The sequence below is a fragment of the Anas acuta genome, chromosome 26 (genome assembly GCF_963932015.1).
Source record: "Anas acuta chromosome 26, bAnaAcu1.1, whole genome shotgun sequence".
NCBI lineage: Eukaryota > Metazoa > Chordata > Aves > Anseriformes > Anatidae > Anas > Anas acuta.
This window is the reverse complement of record NC_089004.1, coordinates 1,857,251-1,875,908: the sequence shown is the minus strand read 5'-3', so window position 1 is coordinate 1,875,908 and position 18,658 is coordinate 1,857,251. Positions and strand designations below refer to the sequence as shown.

The 18,658-nt window shown below is 54.0% G+C and overlaps 1 protein-coding gene across 1 annotated transcript; it reads right to left on the bottom strand.

The window, feature by feature from the left end:
* Positions 1-41: 41 nt before the first annotated feature.
* On the bottom strand, positions 42-17,266 carry FZR1 (fizzy and cell division cycle 20 related 1). The gene is made up of 14 exons (XM_068661411.1): positions 17,154-17,266; positions 10,773-10,915; positions 9,410-9,535; positions 9,084-9,147; positions 8,551-8,678; positions 8,023-8,105; positions 7,418-7,601; positions 7,153-7,218; positions 6,590-6,692; positions 5,734-5,918; positions 4,616-4,849; positions 4,432-4,536; positions 3,503-3,595; positions 42-2,692 (listed from the first exon to the last, which is right to left on the bottom strand). Exons 2-14 carry the CDS (start codon positions 10,839-10,841, stop codon positions 2,651-2,653), a joined length of 1,482 nt encoding a protein of 493 aa, XP_068517512.1. The 5' UTR covers positions 10,842-10,915; positions 17,154-17,266; the 3' UTR covers positions 42-2,650.
* Positions 17,267-18,658: the final 1,392 nt, after the last annotated feature.

The window sequence follows — 18,658 nt, the reverse complement described above, 5'->3', positions numbered from 1 at the left end:
TGAAAAACCCCTGTGAAAAACCAGCCGGAGGCACAGAGACGTAAATTCACGATGTGTTTAATGCCAGTTCGAACGCTTTACATGGAAAAGTTACAACGCTCTATATTTTTTTTTTTCCACCATGTGATGCTTTATACACAACAACGCCACAAGGTCGCAGACTCGGGGAGGACCCCTCGGCTCAGCCCGCCCGCGCAGCTCAGCACTTGCAGATCCCACACACGCACAGCACAAGCACGCAGGCTCTGCTCTTTTGCCCACGGGACACCCTCAGCACACCCCAGCCAGCCGCCGGTGTCACGCACACAGCCACCAGCACCCCTCACACACACCAGGCAGAGCAAGAGGCGCAGGTTGGGAGCAGAGGGGCACAGCTGGAGGCAGAAGCACAGGCAGCAACGAGCAGCAGCGGTGGCCCAAGGGCTGTGTGTGCTGAGCACACTGCCCCCTCCCCAGGGGGGGACACTGACAAGTGTGGGAGCCCCAAAAAAAACCCCCAGCCATAGCCCCACGCTAACCCAGTGCCACCCCCAGGCACAAACCAGTGAGCCCTCCCAGCTCTGACACCTCTCCGATGCCCCCACCCCATCGCTGATTGCCTCCTGGAGCAGAACGCAGCCCCAACAGCCCCGTCCCCAGGTGCAGCTGCCCCCCAGGTGACAACCCACAGACACCCGTGACATCCACGTCCTGCTGCAGGTGGCCTCGAGCCACTTGCCAGCTTATTAGTGACCTGACTTCAGGAACAGCTCCTCGGTGCTCTGCAGTGGGCCCCTCCACACCGTGACATTGAACAGTGCCAGTGAACGTACAACGAGCAGCAGGAAAGGCAGCAGGAGGCCAGCAGACAGGTTTGAAAACCAAGCCCCACGCTCCTGCTGCGAGAACCACAATGTGGTCGTGCTGAGAAATTACACAGAAATTACATTTTGGGGGGCAGGTGAGGCAGTCGGATGCGATGGTGGCTTTGGAGGGTCGGTGCCGGTGGGAGCCGAGCCCCTGGGTACCTGTGACGTGTGGAGGTAGCACGAGGCGTGGGTGAGGCTGATCCGGGCACTGGCACACGTGGTGAAGGCTGCAGTGAGCAGAGCTGCACCTCCCTGCTGTACCAGCCTCCCTCTGCCTCATCCGCTCACCCCAAGGGTACTGGTGGCACTGGGGAGGGGCAGGCGTTCCCCTACCGCTACCCCTAGAGTCTGGATTCAGGGAAAACGAAAGTACTGCCTATACGCTACAGAGAACAGGGCAAGGTCTATATACACAGCCGGGAAAACCCAAGTGAGAACAGGAAACAGCACGCACATCCCAGGGCACGAGAGAGGGCACGAGGCAGGCAGGAGCCAGGTGCACAGCAGGAAGCATTGGCACATGTACAAGGTAAGACAGGAACAGGCTGCTGCAAGCGTAACAGCTTCTCCTTAAATTAAAAGCAACACATACACACAAGTGCTTTGCATCACATCCCACGGCACTCATCACACAGGCTCCAAACACACAAGCAGGCACTCTTCCCATACAACTTAAAAAAAAAAAACACAACAAAAAAACAGGTCCCTGGCATTGACTTGGAGATTAAAAAAAAAAAAAAAAGCAACGCTTCTTCCTTGCCTTAGAAAAAGAAACCCCACTTGCCCAGACGCGGTGTTTCCCCCCTTCCAGCCAGAAGAGGCCATGCTCTCTCTGAAAAAGATCCACAGGAGTTGTTTTGTTTCTCAAGCACATCTCAACTGCTTTTGTCCTCAAGAAGACTCCAGAGCAACCAGCCGCCACAAAGGGCACTGTGGGAAGCTCCACATGCATGTTTGTTGTTTCTTTGTTTTGTTTTTTAAAGCCATTGTTTTCCCTCGGTGTTAACTAAAAGAATCAGCATAAAACATGCAATAGCAATTTTAAATTTCTTTGAACGCATTCCCTCCGAGGTGGAGCCTCTTTAAAGTCTCCTCTAAAGTTCAGAGCCCCAAGATGCATGTTTGAAGGCAGCTGGTAAGCATGCCAAAAATCAAGCTGTCTTGCAAGAAAGGCAAGTACCGCAGTACCTGCTTTATCTGGAAAAAAATAAGCAGTTCTCCATTTTTTTTTCATGTAATGGGGATCCCAGGCTCTAAACAATGCCCTTAGATATCAGAGAGGCTAACGCCCCGCCTAGAGCCTGGCCCCCACGCCCCAGTTGCATTGAACAAGCCTGGCTGGCTCCTACCTCCAAAATGTCCATCCTAGGTTAGAGGGACCCGCAGCAGCACGTGAAGCCCCTTCCCACAGAGGCGAGGATGCTCTCGTCTCTCCTAAGAGCAGACAACACAGCAGTTGGGATGGCCTTGGTCCGGTCTCAGTGGTCCATGTAAACAGATTTTCTCCAGTACAGAGTGAGGGTTGGAGGGTGCTGGTTCAGCATTGCTCTCGTACGTGTTCCCCTTTCCGAAGGACGAATCCATAAACCTTTGGCAGTTCCCTCCCCTCCCCAACCCCATCCCAAATACTGCCCGGCGTGGTTCACAAGCACATATTTAATTAGCATCTGTTGGGTCCATCCTCCAGTCCCACTGGCACTCCCTCCCCTTCTGGCTGATCGTTTGGGGTTCCATGCACACCAAGGTAGTGGTTTGATCCTGGTACGGCAGGCTGTAGTCTCTTGGATTGCAGTACGTGGGGTTTACCGTATCCTGGTGAAGAGGTTGAGAACGGATACAGACTCCTGCAAAGAAAAGGCAAAGAAAGTATTTCAGCACTTAAAAGCTTTGCTGCAGTGTTATTCCACGTGACTTTTATTTTTTTAATTAAAAAACACTGGTGAGGTCTCTCCAGCTCAGGGCACTGATCTGGGCTAAACATTCAAAGTCCAATGCCATAAATATTCCCATGTGTTTTTTTTCCAGTTGATAAGGAGGCGTGTGGCAGGCAAGCATGCCATTCCCACCGCTCTGTGGGAAGCTGCACCCTAGAGCCAGGGTGCACCCAGCTGCCTGCAACGCCCGCTCCCCACAGCTCATTCCCTGAGCTCTCACTGCCATTCTCCACTGCCTCCGCGAGACGCTCAGAAAAGCTCCCGAAGCATCTGGCACAACCTGCTCTGGGCGATGGCACGTTGTTAGTGGCAGCACCACGATCCCATTTGCACCCCAGCCACCACTTGAAGCTCTTACGCAAGGAGCTAGAGGATAATCAAGTCCGAGGGCACGGCCAGTTGATAGCATGCGAGCACGGAATAGGGGCTGGAGGTGAGCTCCCTGCAATGCTGCTGCGTTCAGCAGCTCCCTAACAGCCAGCATGACGTCCTGTCACACTGCCTTGGGTGTGCAGAGGCAACCTTTTATTGCATGTGACTGCAAACCCTTTTCTACTGCAGTCAAGTTTAACCCTTCACTGCATCCTCCCCTCAGCCTACAGGATAAGGTAACGAAGCCAGAGGCAAGGCCAAAGAAGAGAGGGAACTGACTGAACCCCCTGCCAAAGGCTGAGCCCACTGCAGGACACGGCTGCAGCCAGCTGCTCAGCTCATCCTTACCTTTGTCGAGCGAGTTTTACTGAAGACGTTCCAGAACCGCAAGGTTTCATCTCCAGCTCCGGTAACTATGGCCTCCCCATCAGGGGACATTGCCTGAGGCAGGAGAGAGCAGCCTTTAGGATCTGTTACATTTTTGAGGTTGAAAACAAGTCCTCATTGGAATGCATCTGAGGTATTCTACTCCCCTTCCTACTTGGCTGGCGGTGAGACACCAAACTACCACCTCTGCTTTCATGTGCCTCACTCAGCCTCACTAGGTGCCAACTCGAGCACTTGCATCTTACTTACGCAGCCAGAGAACACATGGGTGGAATTATCGTAAAAACGATTCCTGTGTTAAGAAATCCATGCCAGTTGTAATTGAGGCTATTCCTCCCCGGATTATAAATGTGTGCTAAGGCAGGAAGTGTGATAGAGCTGGCAAATGCCAGTCATTAGTCACTGCAGTTGGAACCTACCCCACAAAACACTATCAGCCTATTTATCAAGTTAAGAATCCACTGAAAGCCCTATGTAACATTAATGAAGCAGGTAAGAAATCAAAGGGATTAGGTGCATCAGACGTTTTAATACGGAATTAGGAGGACTGAAGGCACCAAATTCTTCCCCTGCTTGCAGTTACCAACTAAACAGCGACGAAGTCTTCAGGGAACAAGAAGACATTCTCGTGCTTCCTCAGAAGGGTTTTGGCAAGCTTTGCTATTCATTAATAAAGCCTCACATTTCCATAGCAGCAAATCAAAGTATCCCTTGCAGGCAAGGAAACCAGATACAGAGCTTTTTTCTTTGCTCGCAGGGCAGCATTCACATCTCCACCAAGAGGAGAGGCTGCTCACAGCGCCACTGGCGCTGCAGCTTCAGGTCTCATCCCAGCACACGCGCAGATAGTTAAGTAGGCAGAAGGTTTCGGAGACAAGGCGGGTGCTTACCAGATATAAGACTCTGTACGAGTGCCCTGTCAGCTTTGCTACTTGAGTTAATGAGGGGTATTTCCAGACGAGGATCTGGTTCTGCGAGTATCCATGGGTACTCACCTGAAAATGGAGAGGGAAATGAGTTACGCTCCCGAAGGCAGGAGAGCTCAGCAGCAGCACTGCACAGGGAGGAACTTACTAGCTCGTTGGCGTGCTTTGACCAGGCCAGGTTGCACACCTGTGACCCGGTGTCAATGCACTGCAGGGGCTGCCCCGTCAGCGTGTTCCAGAAGCGGATGCAGCGGTCGGCTGTCCCGCCGCCAGAGGCGAGGAGGCCGTGCTGGTGCGGAGACCAGGCGATGGCTTTTACTGCTGCGAGATGCTCTGTGTATTGTTGGACAGGACTCAGGCTGGAGTGATTCCAGACAAGGAGCTGGCAGAGAGGAAAGACGTGATCTAACTTGCACTGCAGTCACGTGTCCGCAACACCCACAAACCACGATGTCGCACTGGGATTGACGAGGGTGGTTGGGCAACGCGATGATTTCCCACAGCTCTGCCCAAGCACATGTGGCTCAGCTATTTCAGCCCTGCAGCCTGTCCCACCCTGCCACCACGCTCAGCTGAGGAGCCACTTCACCACTGGGTCACAAGGAAGTCCTTCAGTTAAGCTTGCAAAGCCAGCAGCACGGTGTCACCGAATGCCAGCTCAAAGCCCCCTTTTGTCTTTGTGGCTGTACTTGCCCAGCACACGTCAGGAAGCACGTGCAAGCTCATTACAAGATATTCTGAGGAAGAACTTTGTTCAACCGTGCTGTCACACATACACTGGGCAAATTCACTACCTAGCAACCCGCTCCAAAGGGCTCTGAACACTTTCTTCAGAACAGATGCTTCTTCCATATGGTGTTCAGTGAACTACCAGTCTGTGCTATAGGTATTAAAACTTATATAGCTTCTAAACTCGGTTTCCTTCCACATACATAAACATTATTGCAGCAAACTTGAGACTACACGCTACCTAAACCAAGCCAGGAAGTACAGCTTCGCAGTAGCTTTATTGAACTCAAAACCCTGAGTCAAGCTATAGATTTAATTAGCCAAATAGAGAAGCAAAATCAAATTTGCCTCTTTAATTTTATTACAGAGAGGAGACTGAGTAGAAGCTTAGCATGATTTATCGTTGGGCACAGTCCAACAACTGAAACAAAAGCCCCTTCACAGAGCAGATGAATATCCTCAGAGAAAGGGGACCTGACATTCCCTGTGAAGATCTAGAGATGCCGAGCCTCATGGGACCAGCTGTAAGTACTGTACCTTGTTATCATTTCCCCCAGAGGCCAGGAGCTGGTGGTCCGTAGACCATTTGAGCCCACAGACCTCCTGCCTGTGGCCCTGGAGCCGCCGCTCTGACTGCAGGGGCGGGGTGCGGATGTCCCTCTGGAGGATCATTCTGTCTCGGCTCCCAGAAGACAGCTGGTCCGCGTTCCACGCCAAGGCACCTGTAACACGGGCAGAGAGCAACAGCCTAAGGGCGCGTTTTGGGAGCCTTGCAGGAGCATGCAGGCAGCACACAGACACCAGAACTGCAGGAGGTTTACAAAAAAAAAAAAAAAAATCAATGCTCTTTTATATACCCTGCCTAGAGTCTTAAAATGGCATACGAAGATATCTTCAGTAAGCTTGCTGCAGGCAAATCTATCACTAACCCCATTTCACTCAGCAGTGAAGCACAGAAACAGAACTCAAAAGCTATCTTGACTCCCCAGATCTCACCTCAGAATTCAGATTCACAACAGCTCTGACCAAAAATCTACCAAGAAAAAAAAAACAAAAAAAAACAGAAGAGCAGTCCCTGAAGCATAAGGGAACTGGAAATCTCAGTGTAAAGCTGCCTGCAGGGCTGAAACCGGAAGCCAGTGGCAGTGAGAAAGTGTTGTAACCAAACCTAAAATGCCTCAGCAGACATGGAGGAAACACCTGCTGCAGTAGTCACTCACACACCACCACACCCAAGATCAGAACACCACAATTACTCGGTGGCAATGCTTTAAAGGCAGCTCAGGACACAGCAGGGCATAAATATCAATTCTGGTACTGTTTGAGTTCAAGGAAAAAAGTTAAAAAAAAAAAAAAGCAAGAAACAAAACATGCAAAAACTCCACCTCCTTACCAACTCTGGCCGTGTGCCCCTCTAGCATGGAGAGCTTTTTTCCTGCAGCTGCATCCCAGATCTGTACAAAGCCCTTGTGCGTGCCAACGGCTACCAAGTTCCCCTAGACAAACAGAAAACCATGATCAGTAAAGCCAGTAAGTACAGAGAGAAATAAAACAAAAAGCTAGATGCTGAAAAGACTCCAGATAAATCCCACAAGATGGAAAGCATCCAGAGGTCATCCATCTTGCATCTTTTCCCTACCGAAGAAAGGGGCCAAGCAGCCTGGCTGAAACATACTTAGAACCAGGTCACTTCTCCAGCTCTTGACAATAGAACTTTTTTTTTCCCCCTCCCACACCTCTTAGGAAGTGTCTCCAGAGTGTCAAGATACAAGAGGTTACTCTCTATCCCCTCTCATTTAGCAGAGACGAGAAACACATTTGATGAACAGCACACAGGGAGTTTGGGAGAATACAGAAAACTAATCCATGATTTTAGAGCTTGCAATGAAGGGCAATAAAGCTACAGTGATAGCATTTGAACTGCATTTCACTTGTCACTGTCAGTGTTATACTGACCCGTTCTGACCAGCCCACAGACGTTACAGAATCTCCTTCCACAGACAGATCGCACAGTCGGGTTACCTTGGGAATAAGACAATGAAAGATACTTGTTATTGTCATGCTGCATTAGCTACCTCCAGAGCTAACTCCTGGTTTGGGACAGAGCATTACAAGCGTTGAATCCCTCCCACAGCACGTTCCATAGCTCTGAAAGGTGCTGCAGCTGGAAAACAGCCACAGCAGCAGGTACATCACTCTCCAGACACTGGTCACCATTTACCTGGCTCGTACAAGCACTCCACAGGTAAACACACGTGCCAAGGCCAACGCTGAGGACGTTGAGAGAGGACCAGTCCACCAGGTTCAGGTAGAAGTCATCCTGCAGTTCTGGGGCATCCAGCACTTTGAAAGGAATCTTTGAGATTTTCCGAGTTGGTTTTCGGGGTGATCGTAGCAGCTTCTGACTGTTTACAACAAGAGACACAGAAACAACTACAGAGTATCACACAGCACAGCAGATGGCACAGACAGATGCAGCCAGCCTTTAGAGCATACCTGCATTACTATAGAGATACACAAAGAGGCAGCAAAATGCTTTCCAGCACGTTAGAAGGAATTAGTCTCTGGTGCTATAAAGGAGCTGGGGAGCAAAACGACAAGCTGACTGCTGAGGGCTGGTCAGGACACATTCGGTATTAAGCAGTTTGGGTGTACTCAGGAATCCTTAGGGAACCTACTTATTACCTTCTTGGACTTCCCAAACCAATTCATGTGGCAATTTTGGTTGCCTTAAAGAGACACCCTGGAGAACACCACTGAAACACCCCCACTGAAACCTGTTTCAACACTCCCCTACGGTAGAAGTCTGTGGAGAATCAGTATTACCTTTTGTTGCTGACAGGAGACAAGGAATACGGCGAGACCTCGTTACCATCATCTGGACTGGAACGTTTTGTGCTGAGTGAATACTGCAGAAAGAAAATACACCCAGTAAGAACACCACCATGCCCAAGGCTGATGTAGATCACTCACACAGGCACCAGTGCCCAGCTAGCTCCAACATCCACTGTCAGTTTTCCAGCCTTTTCAGTTCCTATTTTTTCCAGGTGTTCCAGGGCCATACAAAAACTTCCACTGATGACCAAAACCTTGATTTGGTCATTTACCCAGTCTTAAGAGTGTCCAAAAAAGCTTTGTTCCCACCCAGCTTCCTTGCCAATACAGAAATAGGAAGCACATAGCCTGCTACAGATACTTACGTTCTCTTTATAGGCCACCAAGTTTTCTCCTCAACTTATATCAGTAAGGTCTTAACACTACTCTCTTGCATGAGCAACTCGACAGAACCACGTGCTTTGCTCTCACGACACGAGACACACAAACTCCCTTTGTTTTAAATGCAAACCAACTTACAGTGAAGAGGGACTTCTTCTCTGGAGTGGATGGCTGCAACCTCCTGTCTTCTGTCTGTGGGTCCTGCACCTTCTCGATCCCTGCTCCTAAGAGTTCATTCTTCAGCAGGGCGGAGTAAGCAAGGCCATCTGTGAACCCAAACGAGTGCTTAGGCAGGGAATTCTGAAGCCACAAGCACCTCTGCAGGGACCGACTGGGCCACAGCCGCCTGACTTCTACACTCACAGGGCCTCTTCATAAGCCTGGGACTCCAGCTCAGAATTTAGATTAGCAGCAAGCTTCCCCTCCTTCCACTCCATCAGGAAATTACTTCCATGACTCAATAAATCAAGAGACACAAACAGGCCCTCGCTTCCCAGATGCTCATCAGCAGCCCATTGAGGTGACCAGGTGTTCACTCTTGTGACACATGCACAGAACACCAGTGTGGCTTTTTGCTTAAGATAAGCACAAAAGTACCAGTGTTCACTTAATTTCCAAACTCGGCACCAATTCGGAATAAAAGCCGTAGCCAGGCAGAAAGAAGGCCTCACCTTTGCCATTGTCTGATGTAGCATCCTTTGCTTTTCTGTTTTGACTTGGTGATTTTTCATTTTCCTGAAAGGGGAAAAAAAAAAAAAGAAAAAAAAACACACCATCACCATACAGAACCATCACAAGGTACGTAAAATAGCAAACAAAGAAGTCTGCAAACAGGCTGCACCTGTGGGCCAGGAGGTACACATTCAAAGGAACTCTTTAAGGGCAGCAGCAGACCATGGCTCAGAAGATAAGCACAGCAATTCTGCCAGTCAAAATGAAACGGGCCATTTCCTCACTTCAAAGGCTTTGAGCTGCAGGAGAAGGGAGCAAAACTCACATTTATTCTGTGGAAGTTGATGCTCCAGTTGGCCCCAGCTCTTGAGGGAATGAATCTGTCTCCGTGCTTACTCGGAGAAGACATCGGAGAATTGGAAGGCGTCAGGGTTCTTCTCATCTCTGCTACCTGGATTAAAGATTTAGACACATGCAAGAACAAGTGTTGATCCCAGCAGGGGGTCTGACAAACATCAAAGGGGGCTTGTCAAAGCTAAATATGCCAAAATAGAAGAGCAAAAACACCAGTTTATCCCCTTAACAGAATGAGTACACACACCCACTCCAGCTGTCACAGGAACATCTGTCAAGAGAAGCAATTAAGCAGCGGTTTTCTCACTGCCCCTTTTCAAGCTGATGCTGTCAAGGCAAACGCAGGGAAGGTGAGCGCGGGGCAGAAAGCTGGCTGGGTGTGCTGCACATTCCTCAAGCATGATCACATTCTTGTTCATACAGCAATGTGTAGTGGAGAGGACCCCAGCTCAGAGGAGGGCTAGTTTCTCCAGCCTGTCAAGCTCCCTCTGAACACAGGAAATTCCTCTGTCCCAGGTATTTTAACAACTCTCCCACTACGGCATCACCCAGGAACTCGGGGATCATGCACCGCCTCCCTCTGCTCCCCAGTGAAGGTGCTCAGTAGCACTCAGCCCACAGGTTGGTCACTAGCCAGGTGGACTCCTGACAATAATTCTGAGCCCAGCTAGATTACCTCCCCTCCTGCAGACCACCCACCTTCAATTCTGCTCAGGGAGTATTACAGGAGACTGTGTCAAAAGCGTCGCTGAAGTCAGCGCAGACGGCGTGTGCTCCCCCTCCTCCCATCCATCACGGTAAATCGTGCCTTCACAGAAGGCTCGCAGGTTGGTCAGGCATGATTTGCCCTCGGTAAGTTTGTGCTGACTGCTTTCAAACACATTTGGGTCCCTCATGTCTGGAAACGGTTTCCAGCAGGATTTGCTCCACAGCTTTCTCAGGGACAGAAATGCACTACCACCTCCCCTGCTCTTGAACTTCTTCTCTAGCTCTTCAGCCTCCAGTCCTAGTGCTCTTTTGTTTGTTAGCCCTCAACCTTTTTACACCCTGCATGGAATTCCTGAGATTATTTAGTAAAAGGCATCACTGCACTACATAAACACACCTTAACTCACTTTTGCAACCTGAACTGAGCTTATCTACATGGAAGCACTGTGAAAGCGGGGTGATTTGGTTACTCCTAGAACAGCTCAGGAGCTCTCATCTGGCCACAGCCCCCCAAAGGACACAGGTCCCCACATCTTTCAAAGCTCAGCTGAAAACAGTCACAGGCAAGGCAGACGAGCACTTCACTTTCAGGCTCAGATCCCTTGGTGCAGACCATCCCTACTTACACAAGGCATCGTGTTTTCATTCTGGATGTTGATTTGGCGTAGGAGACGTCTCTCATAATCCTGGTCCATGGTGGAACGGATGGGGGTTGGGGAGTTCAGCAGCCTCAGGAATTTATGTTCATGAAGCCCAATCAGTAATTAGTCTGCTGCAACAGATGGGGGGGGGGGGAAGAACACCACCAAAATATTACACCTCTTCATGTAGAAGCAGCCTCCAGCATCCCTCAAGACTCTTCTTTAAACCAGAGACCACTTTCCCCCTCCACAGCAGCGTTATCAACCTGGTGTGATAACACCCAGCACAAGGTTGCTGATGGAAGTGTTTTCCCGTACTGCTGCCCTTGGGTGCTAATTCACACGAGCAGGCAGTCAGCATTTCACAGCTGATAGGAGCAAAGCGTGCAACAGCCTGAGAGCAGGCTGAGACCTCAGGCTCACCACCTGCAGCACAGCTCTGCGAGCCCCAGGTACGCAGGGATGGGATGCCCACAGCCCAGAGGCACACACCTCTGTGCCAGCGTGGGTATTTCACCCACGGCACACACACGGCAGCTTTTTAGTGCCCTGAGCTGCAGGAACACGGGCAGCTCTGGACTGGGGAGCCCCCTGAGGAAGCGTTCGGTCTCTGACACCCGTGCTGCCCCAAATCTGCCCCCGTGCTAGCATAAAGCCAGCCCAGCTGCACGGTGAGGCTGTGCTGCAACCCACGTGTCACTTGAGTGCCCGTTTTATGAGAGGGCTGCTTCATTTCCCAGGATTGGCTAAGTTACAGCACACATCAATAAAGGATAACGACCATTTCCAGGAGGGTGCGGAGCTCCAGCCCTCCCCCGAGCAGCCCTGCCTGCGCCCAGCCTCCCCAGCAGCCGTGCCAGGCTCCTCTCCCAGCCCAAGATAAACACCTCCAGAGGGAAAGGTGGAACCAACGCACGCCACGCAGAGCCCTGCAACGCGGAGGCACCTGGAAGCTCTGCAGAAGGTGAAGGGATTTTCAGTGACTGCTGCTGTATAAACATTCCCTGCGGCTGGCTGGAGGCCCAGCTCCACAAATGGTGCTGCCTCGAGACACGGATTTGGGAGCAGGAGGGCTGGGCAGAGCAGGGCCCTGCTCCCTGCCCCCAGGAGCAGACGCTCGCCGAGCACCGCGGGTGCCCGCCAGGTGAGGACAGCAGCAGCCCGGTGAGACGTGGCCGGGAGTGGCAGCGTGCTGCAAACCAGCGGGGAAGCACGAGGACAGCACCCGGACTCTGGACTAGCGGCCTCCCAGCCAGCACAGCCACTGCCCGGCCACCCAGGAGCTTTGGTAGTGCTGGAACTTGGACTCCTCACAGCCACCCGAACACCACCGTGTTCCTGGCCACGAAGCACGGCAGCACTGCCACAGGAGCAGCCCTGAAATAGCGGCTGCCAAGCTGCTTCCGAGTACACCTGCTTACCTCTGCCACCTCCTCCCCCGGGCTCTCTCCTTTTTTAACGTAACACATTTCTCACATATGTTCCCTCAGAGGAAAGGCAGGAGAACGCCACCAGATTTAGCAGTCAGCAGCTCCCACCAAACACAGCGGAGAGGCAGAGATGGCGTTACTGCGAGTGAGCACCTAAAGTTTTATTATTAAACCCTTTGTTAATAATATCAAAAAGAAGTCTCAGCACATCCCACGTCAAACACTTCCTCCTGTTTTTTACTTTCCTTACCGCCACCTTTCCTACTCAATCTCCCAAACCTTTCTTCGAGGCCAGCAGGACCTCTCAAACCCAGCGTTCCCACAAGATGTATTTTTTACACCATGAGTAAGAAAAACCAGCTCGCAGAGCCCACACGGGGTGCGTGATCAGATGGGGACACCGCACATCTGAAGCATCTTCCCAGAAGGGCTCCATGCAGCGCTCGTGAGAGATGCAGGCCTGCAGGAACACGACGTTTTTAGCTCTGCACAGCCAACACGTTCACTTTTGGAGCTTTCCACTGGGGTTCCAGACTGGACAAATTTAGAGCACGGCTCCTAGTCAGAAACACAGCACGTGCAGAACGAGCACAGGGCTGCGCAGGCAGGGCACAGCGGCACCGAGTGGCCCCACGCCACCCTTGGGGTGCGGTGACAAAGCCCACGTAACGCACGCTGCACGTGAACTGCCACACTGTACCTCCTCCCCTTCGCCCTCTCTAAATCTGGGATTTGGATAAATTTTGGATTCCAAGCCCACGTCGGTCACCTCGACCTCAGCACCCCGCTGCAAGGCCCCAGCAGGCACAGGCCGTGTCCACACGGAGGAACAGCTCTGCAGAAACGCCTGCGCTCCGCTCGCTGCCAGCCCTGGCGCTCTGCGTGCCGGCTCATTAGAAACAGATCCGTAGCGAGGGAAAAAACACGCAGGCTGGGTCAACACCAAGAACAGGGCGCACTTGTTCAGCGCCACGGCTTCACCCAGCAGCATTGTTCTGAGCGCCGTTAACCGGGACACAACCAGCCAGCTCACCGGTAAGGTGGAAGGAGCGTGGAGAAAATACTAAAACTTGGTCAGGAAACCCAAATCCTTCTTGAAAACAGCCCCCACCTGCCTTCTCCAGGCTTGAGCTGGTAACAAAGCAGGATCCCAATCTGAGTACAGAGCACCTGGTTCCTCAGGATTTTGTATTTCTGACAGAAATAAGCCTGCAGGCACATCCCCCAGTTCTCAGGCACAGCCTTTCTCACGGCTTTAAGGGAAATTGAAGAGCCTCCCGCAGGCAGATTTAGTTACTGAGAGCCTGCCCAGGCCCGGCGATGCTGCCTCCTCTCTGGGCCAGCATTTAATGGCACCAGCATGAAGGGAAAAATACTTGGTTATTCCAGTGATGAATATTTAAAAGCTCTCGGGAAGCCCCCAGAATTTACCAAGGGGACGCAGTAAGCGAGCGCATCGGCCTCTAAGTCACGAACAGCGGGGCTGGAAATCAAAGCCAGATGTCCTGCTTCCCCGCAGCCAGCGCTCGCTCTTCCCGAGATTTCTCCCAGCCCATCACCAGGCAACACTCGCAGAGCTGGGACTTGGCGCCGGCCTCGGCTGCCAACAAACGTGGGACTCGTCTGGCACGGGGAGACGGGCACCTCCGCCGTGCCACACGCTCAGCTGGGTGGGTGAAACCTCCCAAAATACCCCCAAAACGGGGCGCTCGATGCTGCGCCGGGCAGCTCCGCCACGCAGGCTGGAGGAGTGTTTGAGCTGTTGGGGGATTTTAGTTTCCAGAGCGCTGCACACGCTAAGGGCAGAGGTTTTTGGTGATGGTCAGGCCCGCTGGAAGGCAGGCAGGGTGCTGGAGCTGGGCTCACAGCCCCAGAGCTGGTGCTGGTGGCAGGCTGAAGCAGAGCTCCTCCGCGCTCAACCCAGAGCAGCACCGTCACATTTTGTGTGCACACCGTGCTGAACAAACACTTCAAAATAACGAGCTTCTACTTAAAAGGGGCAGTGACACAAAAAAGAGAGCCTTGTGCAGGGTTCACCAACGTCTCCTCACTGCTAAAGCCCCAACCAGGCTTCTGCAAGAGCCTCAAGTCACGGAGCGCGTCCTGGTGGCTGCTCCTCACTGAGGTCCTGCAGAAACCACCCTGCTTCTGCCTTCCCCCAGCCTGCACAAGGCAAAGCGCCCTGCAGGCCACCACCTCCTGCCCCCGGGGTGACAAACACCTTCAGACACCCACTGCCACACATCCCAGAGGGGCCGACTGGCAGCTGACAGGCAGCAGGCATGGACTGAACTCCAGCTGGATTGGAAAGGCAGCGCCCCAACGCTGCGGCCACAGCGCTGCTTCCATCTCCTACCTGCACGCAGCCTCCCGGCCAGCTCCAGGCGCTGCTGCCAGCACACACCGAGCCTCACAGGGAGCAGCAGGTGCTGCTTGTGCCGTCTTTCCACACCAGTGTCACCAGACAGAGTCCCTTCCTCGCACTAAGGTGACAGACGCCTGACATTCTGCAACTCACTGCACCTCCACCTGCACCCAGACAAGCTCCAGGACTCCCCACAGCCCCCCGAGGCAGCTTTGGAGCCTAATTCCCAAGAGTGGGTGTCAGAGGACCCCTGCGCAGCACAGTGCCGTGTACCCGCGCTCCCCGGAGCCACTCGGGACACGAATCCACAGGCAGCCTGCTCACCTCATCCTCAGCTCGTGCCCAGAGCTCTGGCCAGGACATGGACAGCCACGTGTCAGCAGAAACACGGCGCTGTAACACCGTCAGGGAAACAGCAAAAACACATTTGGGAGAGCCCTTACTAAAAATAAAGCCCTCCAGGCAGTAACCCTTCTCTGTGCACCATTACAGGTCAGAGACTTCCCCCAGAGAAGCCAGGCACGGGACCCTGGCTGAGGGAACGCTGCTCCCATGCCTCTTCCACGTGAACGATGCTCAGATCTCTCCAACACTTTCAGGCCAGATGTTTTTTTCCTCCTCTCTACAACTGGAAGGAAACCTGCCAGAGCAGAGCCTGCCACGAGGTGCCCGGAGCACAGGAACATTTCCCACTGCTCCCTCCCAGCTCAGCCCCACGAGCTCAGCTGCGGGGTTGCTCCTGTTCCTGGATGGTGCTTCTCATTCCACACACACCTCCCTGCAGATTCCAGGAGCCTGCTAGGAAAACGGGGTTCATCTGAGCAGACCTGACAATCACAGGCAGGGGATCGCAAAAGAGCATCTCCATTAGAAGCCTTTTTGTTGCCTGCAGGTAGCGATTATTTCTCCTTTGCCCCGTGCTGCTTCAGAAGCAAACAACCACTCCTGCTCCAGACAAAGTCTCTGGTGGTGTGGGAAGCCACGGGCAAGGCAGAGCAGGGAGGGGACAGCACCCCTGGAGCTGACACACGGCCAGGACACACACACAGACACACACACACGTTTTCCACATCACCTCCACGCTGTGGCTGCTCCAGAGCAGAGAGCGGAGCCACCAGCAGGCAGCCGGTCCCTGCCCCAAGGACACTGTCCCCGTGTCACCAGGCTGCTGGCAGCCAGCAGGACGGAGGTTCTGCTTTTGGCCAGCACGTGATGGTTCTCCTGTTGGTGAGCGCCCCAAAGACACCCACCCCGCTGCTTGTTTATTGTGAGTAATGAAAGCCACTGAGGGGGCAGGGACACACTGGGTGAAGCACGTAGGGATTTGGGATCAGGAAGGGGTCTTAAGGGCAGAGCGTGCCCATGCCAAGCGTCCAGACTCAAGAGAAGCCCAAGAGCAAGGCTGCTGGGCGCACTTCTTAGTGTTTTACCAACACTTTGTTTTTTTTTTTCTGAAATATTTTGCACACCTGCTCTGTGCAGCAAACTTGGAGAGGCAGAGGAGAACCAAGAGCACCTTAAGCACAAAGGCCGGCCATTGCCTCCTCCAGGCCCTGCAGCCCCCCGGGTGGTTTTGGAGCAGGGCAGCATCCCACAGACACCAAGGGTGCCGGCTTTAACATTTGGTTTCATTTCAGAACGGAAACAAAACCTGGCAGAACACATCTGCCCGCTTATCTCCAGTCTCACAACAAAGCCCAGGCAGCTGCTGAGGGCACCAGCTCGAGGTAAAAGGTCTGCCCTGCCGGCAGCCTTATCGGGAGGCAGCGCTTTAAAAGCCAGGATTAAAAATTCACCAGCAGCCCCGTCCGCAGAGCTGCACCGAAGGCCGGCGAGTCAGACCCTGCCCCAGGACAGCATTGAAACCACTGAAGAGGCAGCAGTGCCCCCGGTCAGTTCCCCAAACAACAGCTGTGAGATTTAGAGGACGCAGCACTTTCAGTAAACATCCCCAAAAATTCTGCTTCTGCCTAAAATAACAGTAACAGCGATACAGAAAGCAGGCTGCACTGGGAGGTGCTGCTGGCCGGGGAACCGCTCTGTCAGGAGCCTCAGGCACCCAACGTTAAACACAGCAACGTTGTTAATCACAGAACCGGCACCGTGCCTCCAGGAGAGCCAAAACCGAGCAAAATTCACCCAAAAGCTGAAAGCACCCGGATAAAGCCCATGACAGTTGACGGGTGACCCCACCACGACCCCCGGGCCCCCCCCCCACCCCCCGCCACACGCCCGGTGCGGAGCCCTCAGCCCCCAGCCCTGCCCGGTACCGACAGCAGGCCCCGAGCGGCACCGGGCTCCCCCCGAGCCCCGACAGCCGCCGGGAGCGCGGCAGCACGAACCCAGCGCGGACCCCGCGGCTGCTGGGGGGGGCCCGGGGCTCCCCCCCCCACCCCGGGCCCACCCCGGGCCCGCCTCAGGCCCCAGCAGCGGGGCCGCTCCCGGCCGGGGCCTGCCCCGGGCCCCCCTCCCGGCACCCCCGGGGGGGCTCCCCCGCCCCCTTCACCCCCCTGCCCGCCCCCCCCGGCCCCTCTCCCGCCTCCCCGTGCCCCCCCCCCGGCCCCTGCCCACCTCGCTGCCCGCCCGGCCCCGCTCCGCCTCCTCCCGTCACGGCGCCGGCCCCAGCGCTGCCCAATATGGCGGCGGCCCGGCAGGAAGCCCCGCCCCCCCCCCCGCCGCCCCGCGCGCGGCACCTCGGGAGCGCCCCGCCCGCCCGTTCGAATCTACACAGGAAGCGGCGCCGCGCGCTGCCATGGCAACCGCCGGGGGAGGCTCCCCCCGGCCCGGGCTCGGCGGGGAAACAGAGCCGCGCACATTCGTTCCGGCCCCTTCCCTTCCCTTCCCTTCCCTTCCCTTCCCTTCCCTTCCCTTCCCTTCCCTTCCCTTCCCTTCCCTTCCCTTCCCTTCCCTTCCCTTCCCTTCCCTTCCCTTCCCCTTCCCTTTCCCTTCCCCTTCCCCTTCCCCTTCCCCTTCCCCTTCCCCTTCCCCTTCCCCTTCCCCTTCCCCTTCCCCTTCCCCTTCCCCTTCCCCTTCCCCTTCCCCTTCCCCTTCCCCTTCCCCTTCCCCTTCCCCTTCCTTCCCTTCTTCCCTTCCACCACACAGGAATATTTCAGGCACACCACTGTAACCAACTGTGCACCAATTACACACCAACCGTACCCCAAAATATTCATGTACACCATTGTACCCAGCTGTACACCAACAGCTCACCAACATTTCACACACACACACACCATCATACCCAGGTATACACCAGTTGTACACCACCTGTACCCCAAAATATCCACGTACACCGTTGCACCCAGCTGTACACCAACCCCTCACCGACATTTCACACCCCCTGTACCCAGGCGCAGCCCCGAGGTGCCCTCCCAGCCCAGCGCCCGGCCCGCCACCCACCTGCTGTGCCCCAGCCCCGTGGGCTCCCTGCCCCAGAGCTGCCACAGGCACGCGAGCTGTGTGTTATTAATGTTATTAGCCATGTCATTAACATTATTAGCTGTGTCATTAGCGCAGCTTGGCCTCCCATGATTAATCGAATATCTGTTTGAAGCTCACTTCTGAGGATGTGTTTACAGCAGCAGCAACAAGTAGCTAATAACTGGAAACATAAAAGAGGCCCCAGTCCTTCCTTACAAAACAGGGGAGGGAACACAGTGCCCAGAGCCTCTCCTGGGGGACACCCTGCTGCCCGGCCACCACACGGGCATTGGGATGTGAAATAACCCCATGGGCACCCCAAACACCCTCTGTGTGGGAACAGGATCTTGGGACATGAAATAACCCCAAGGGCACCCCAAACACACCGTGGGTTCTGGGGAACTGGACTTTGGGATGTGAAATAACCCCATGAACACCCCGTGTTGGGGGAAACGACCCCACAAATAAAGCCCCCAACACCTTGTGGGCTCTGGGGAATGGGGCTTTGGGATGTGAAATAATCCCACAAACATGTTGGGGGAACAACCCCACAGATAACACCCCCAACACCCTGTGGGCTCTGGGGAACGGGGGCATCCAGCACCACTCTGAGGCACAGCCAAGGTGCTTGCATTGCTTCTCGGGGCATTTTTTAT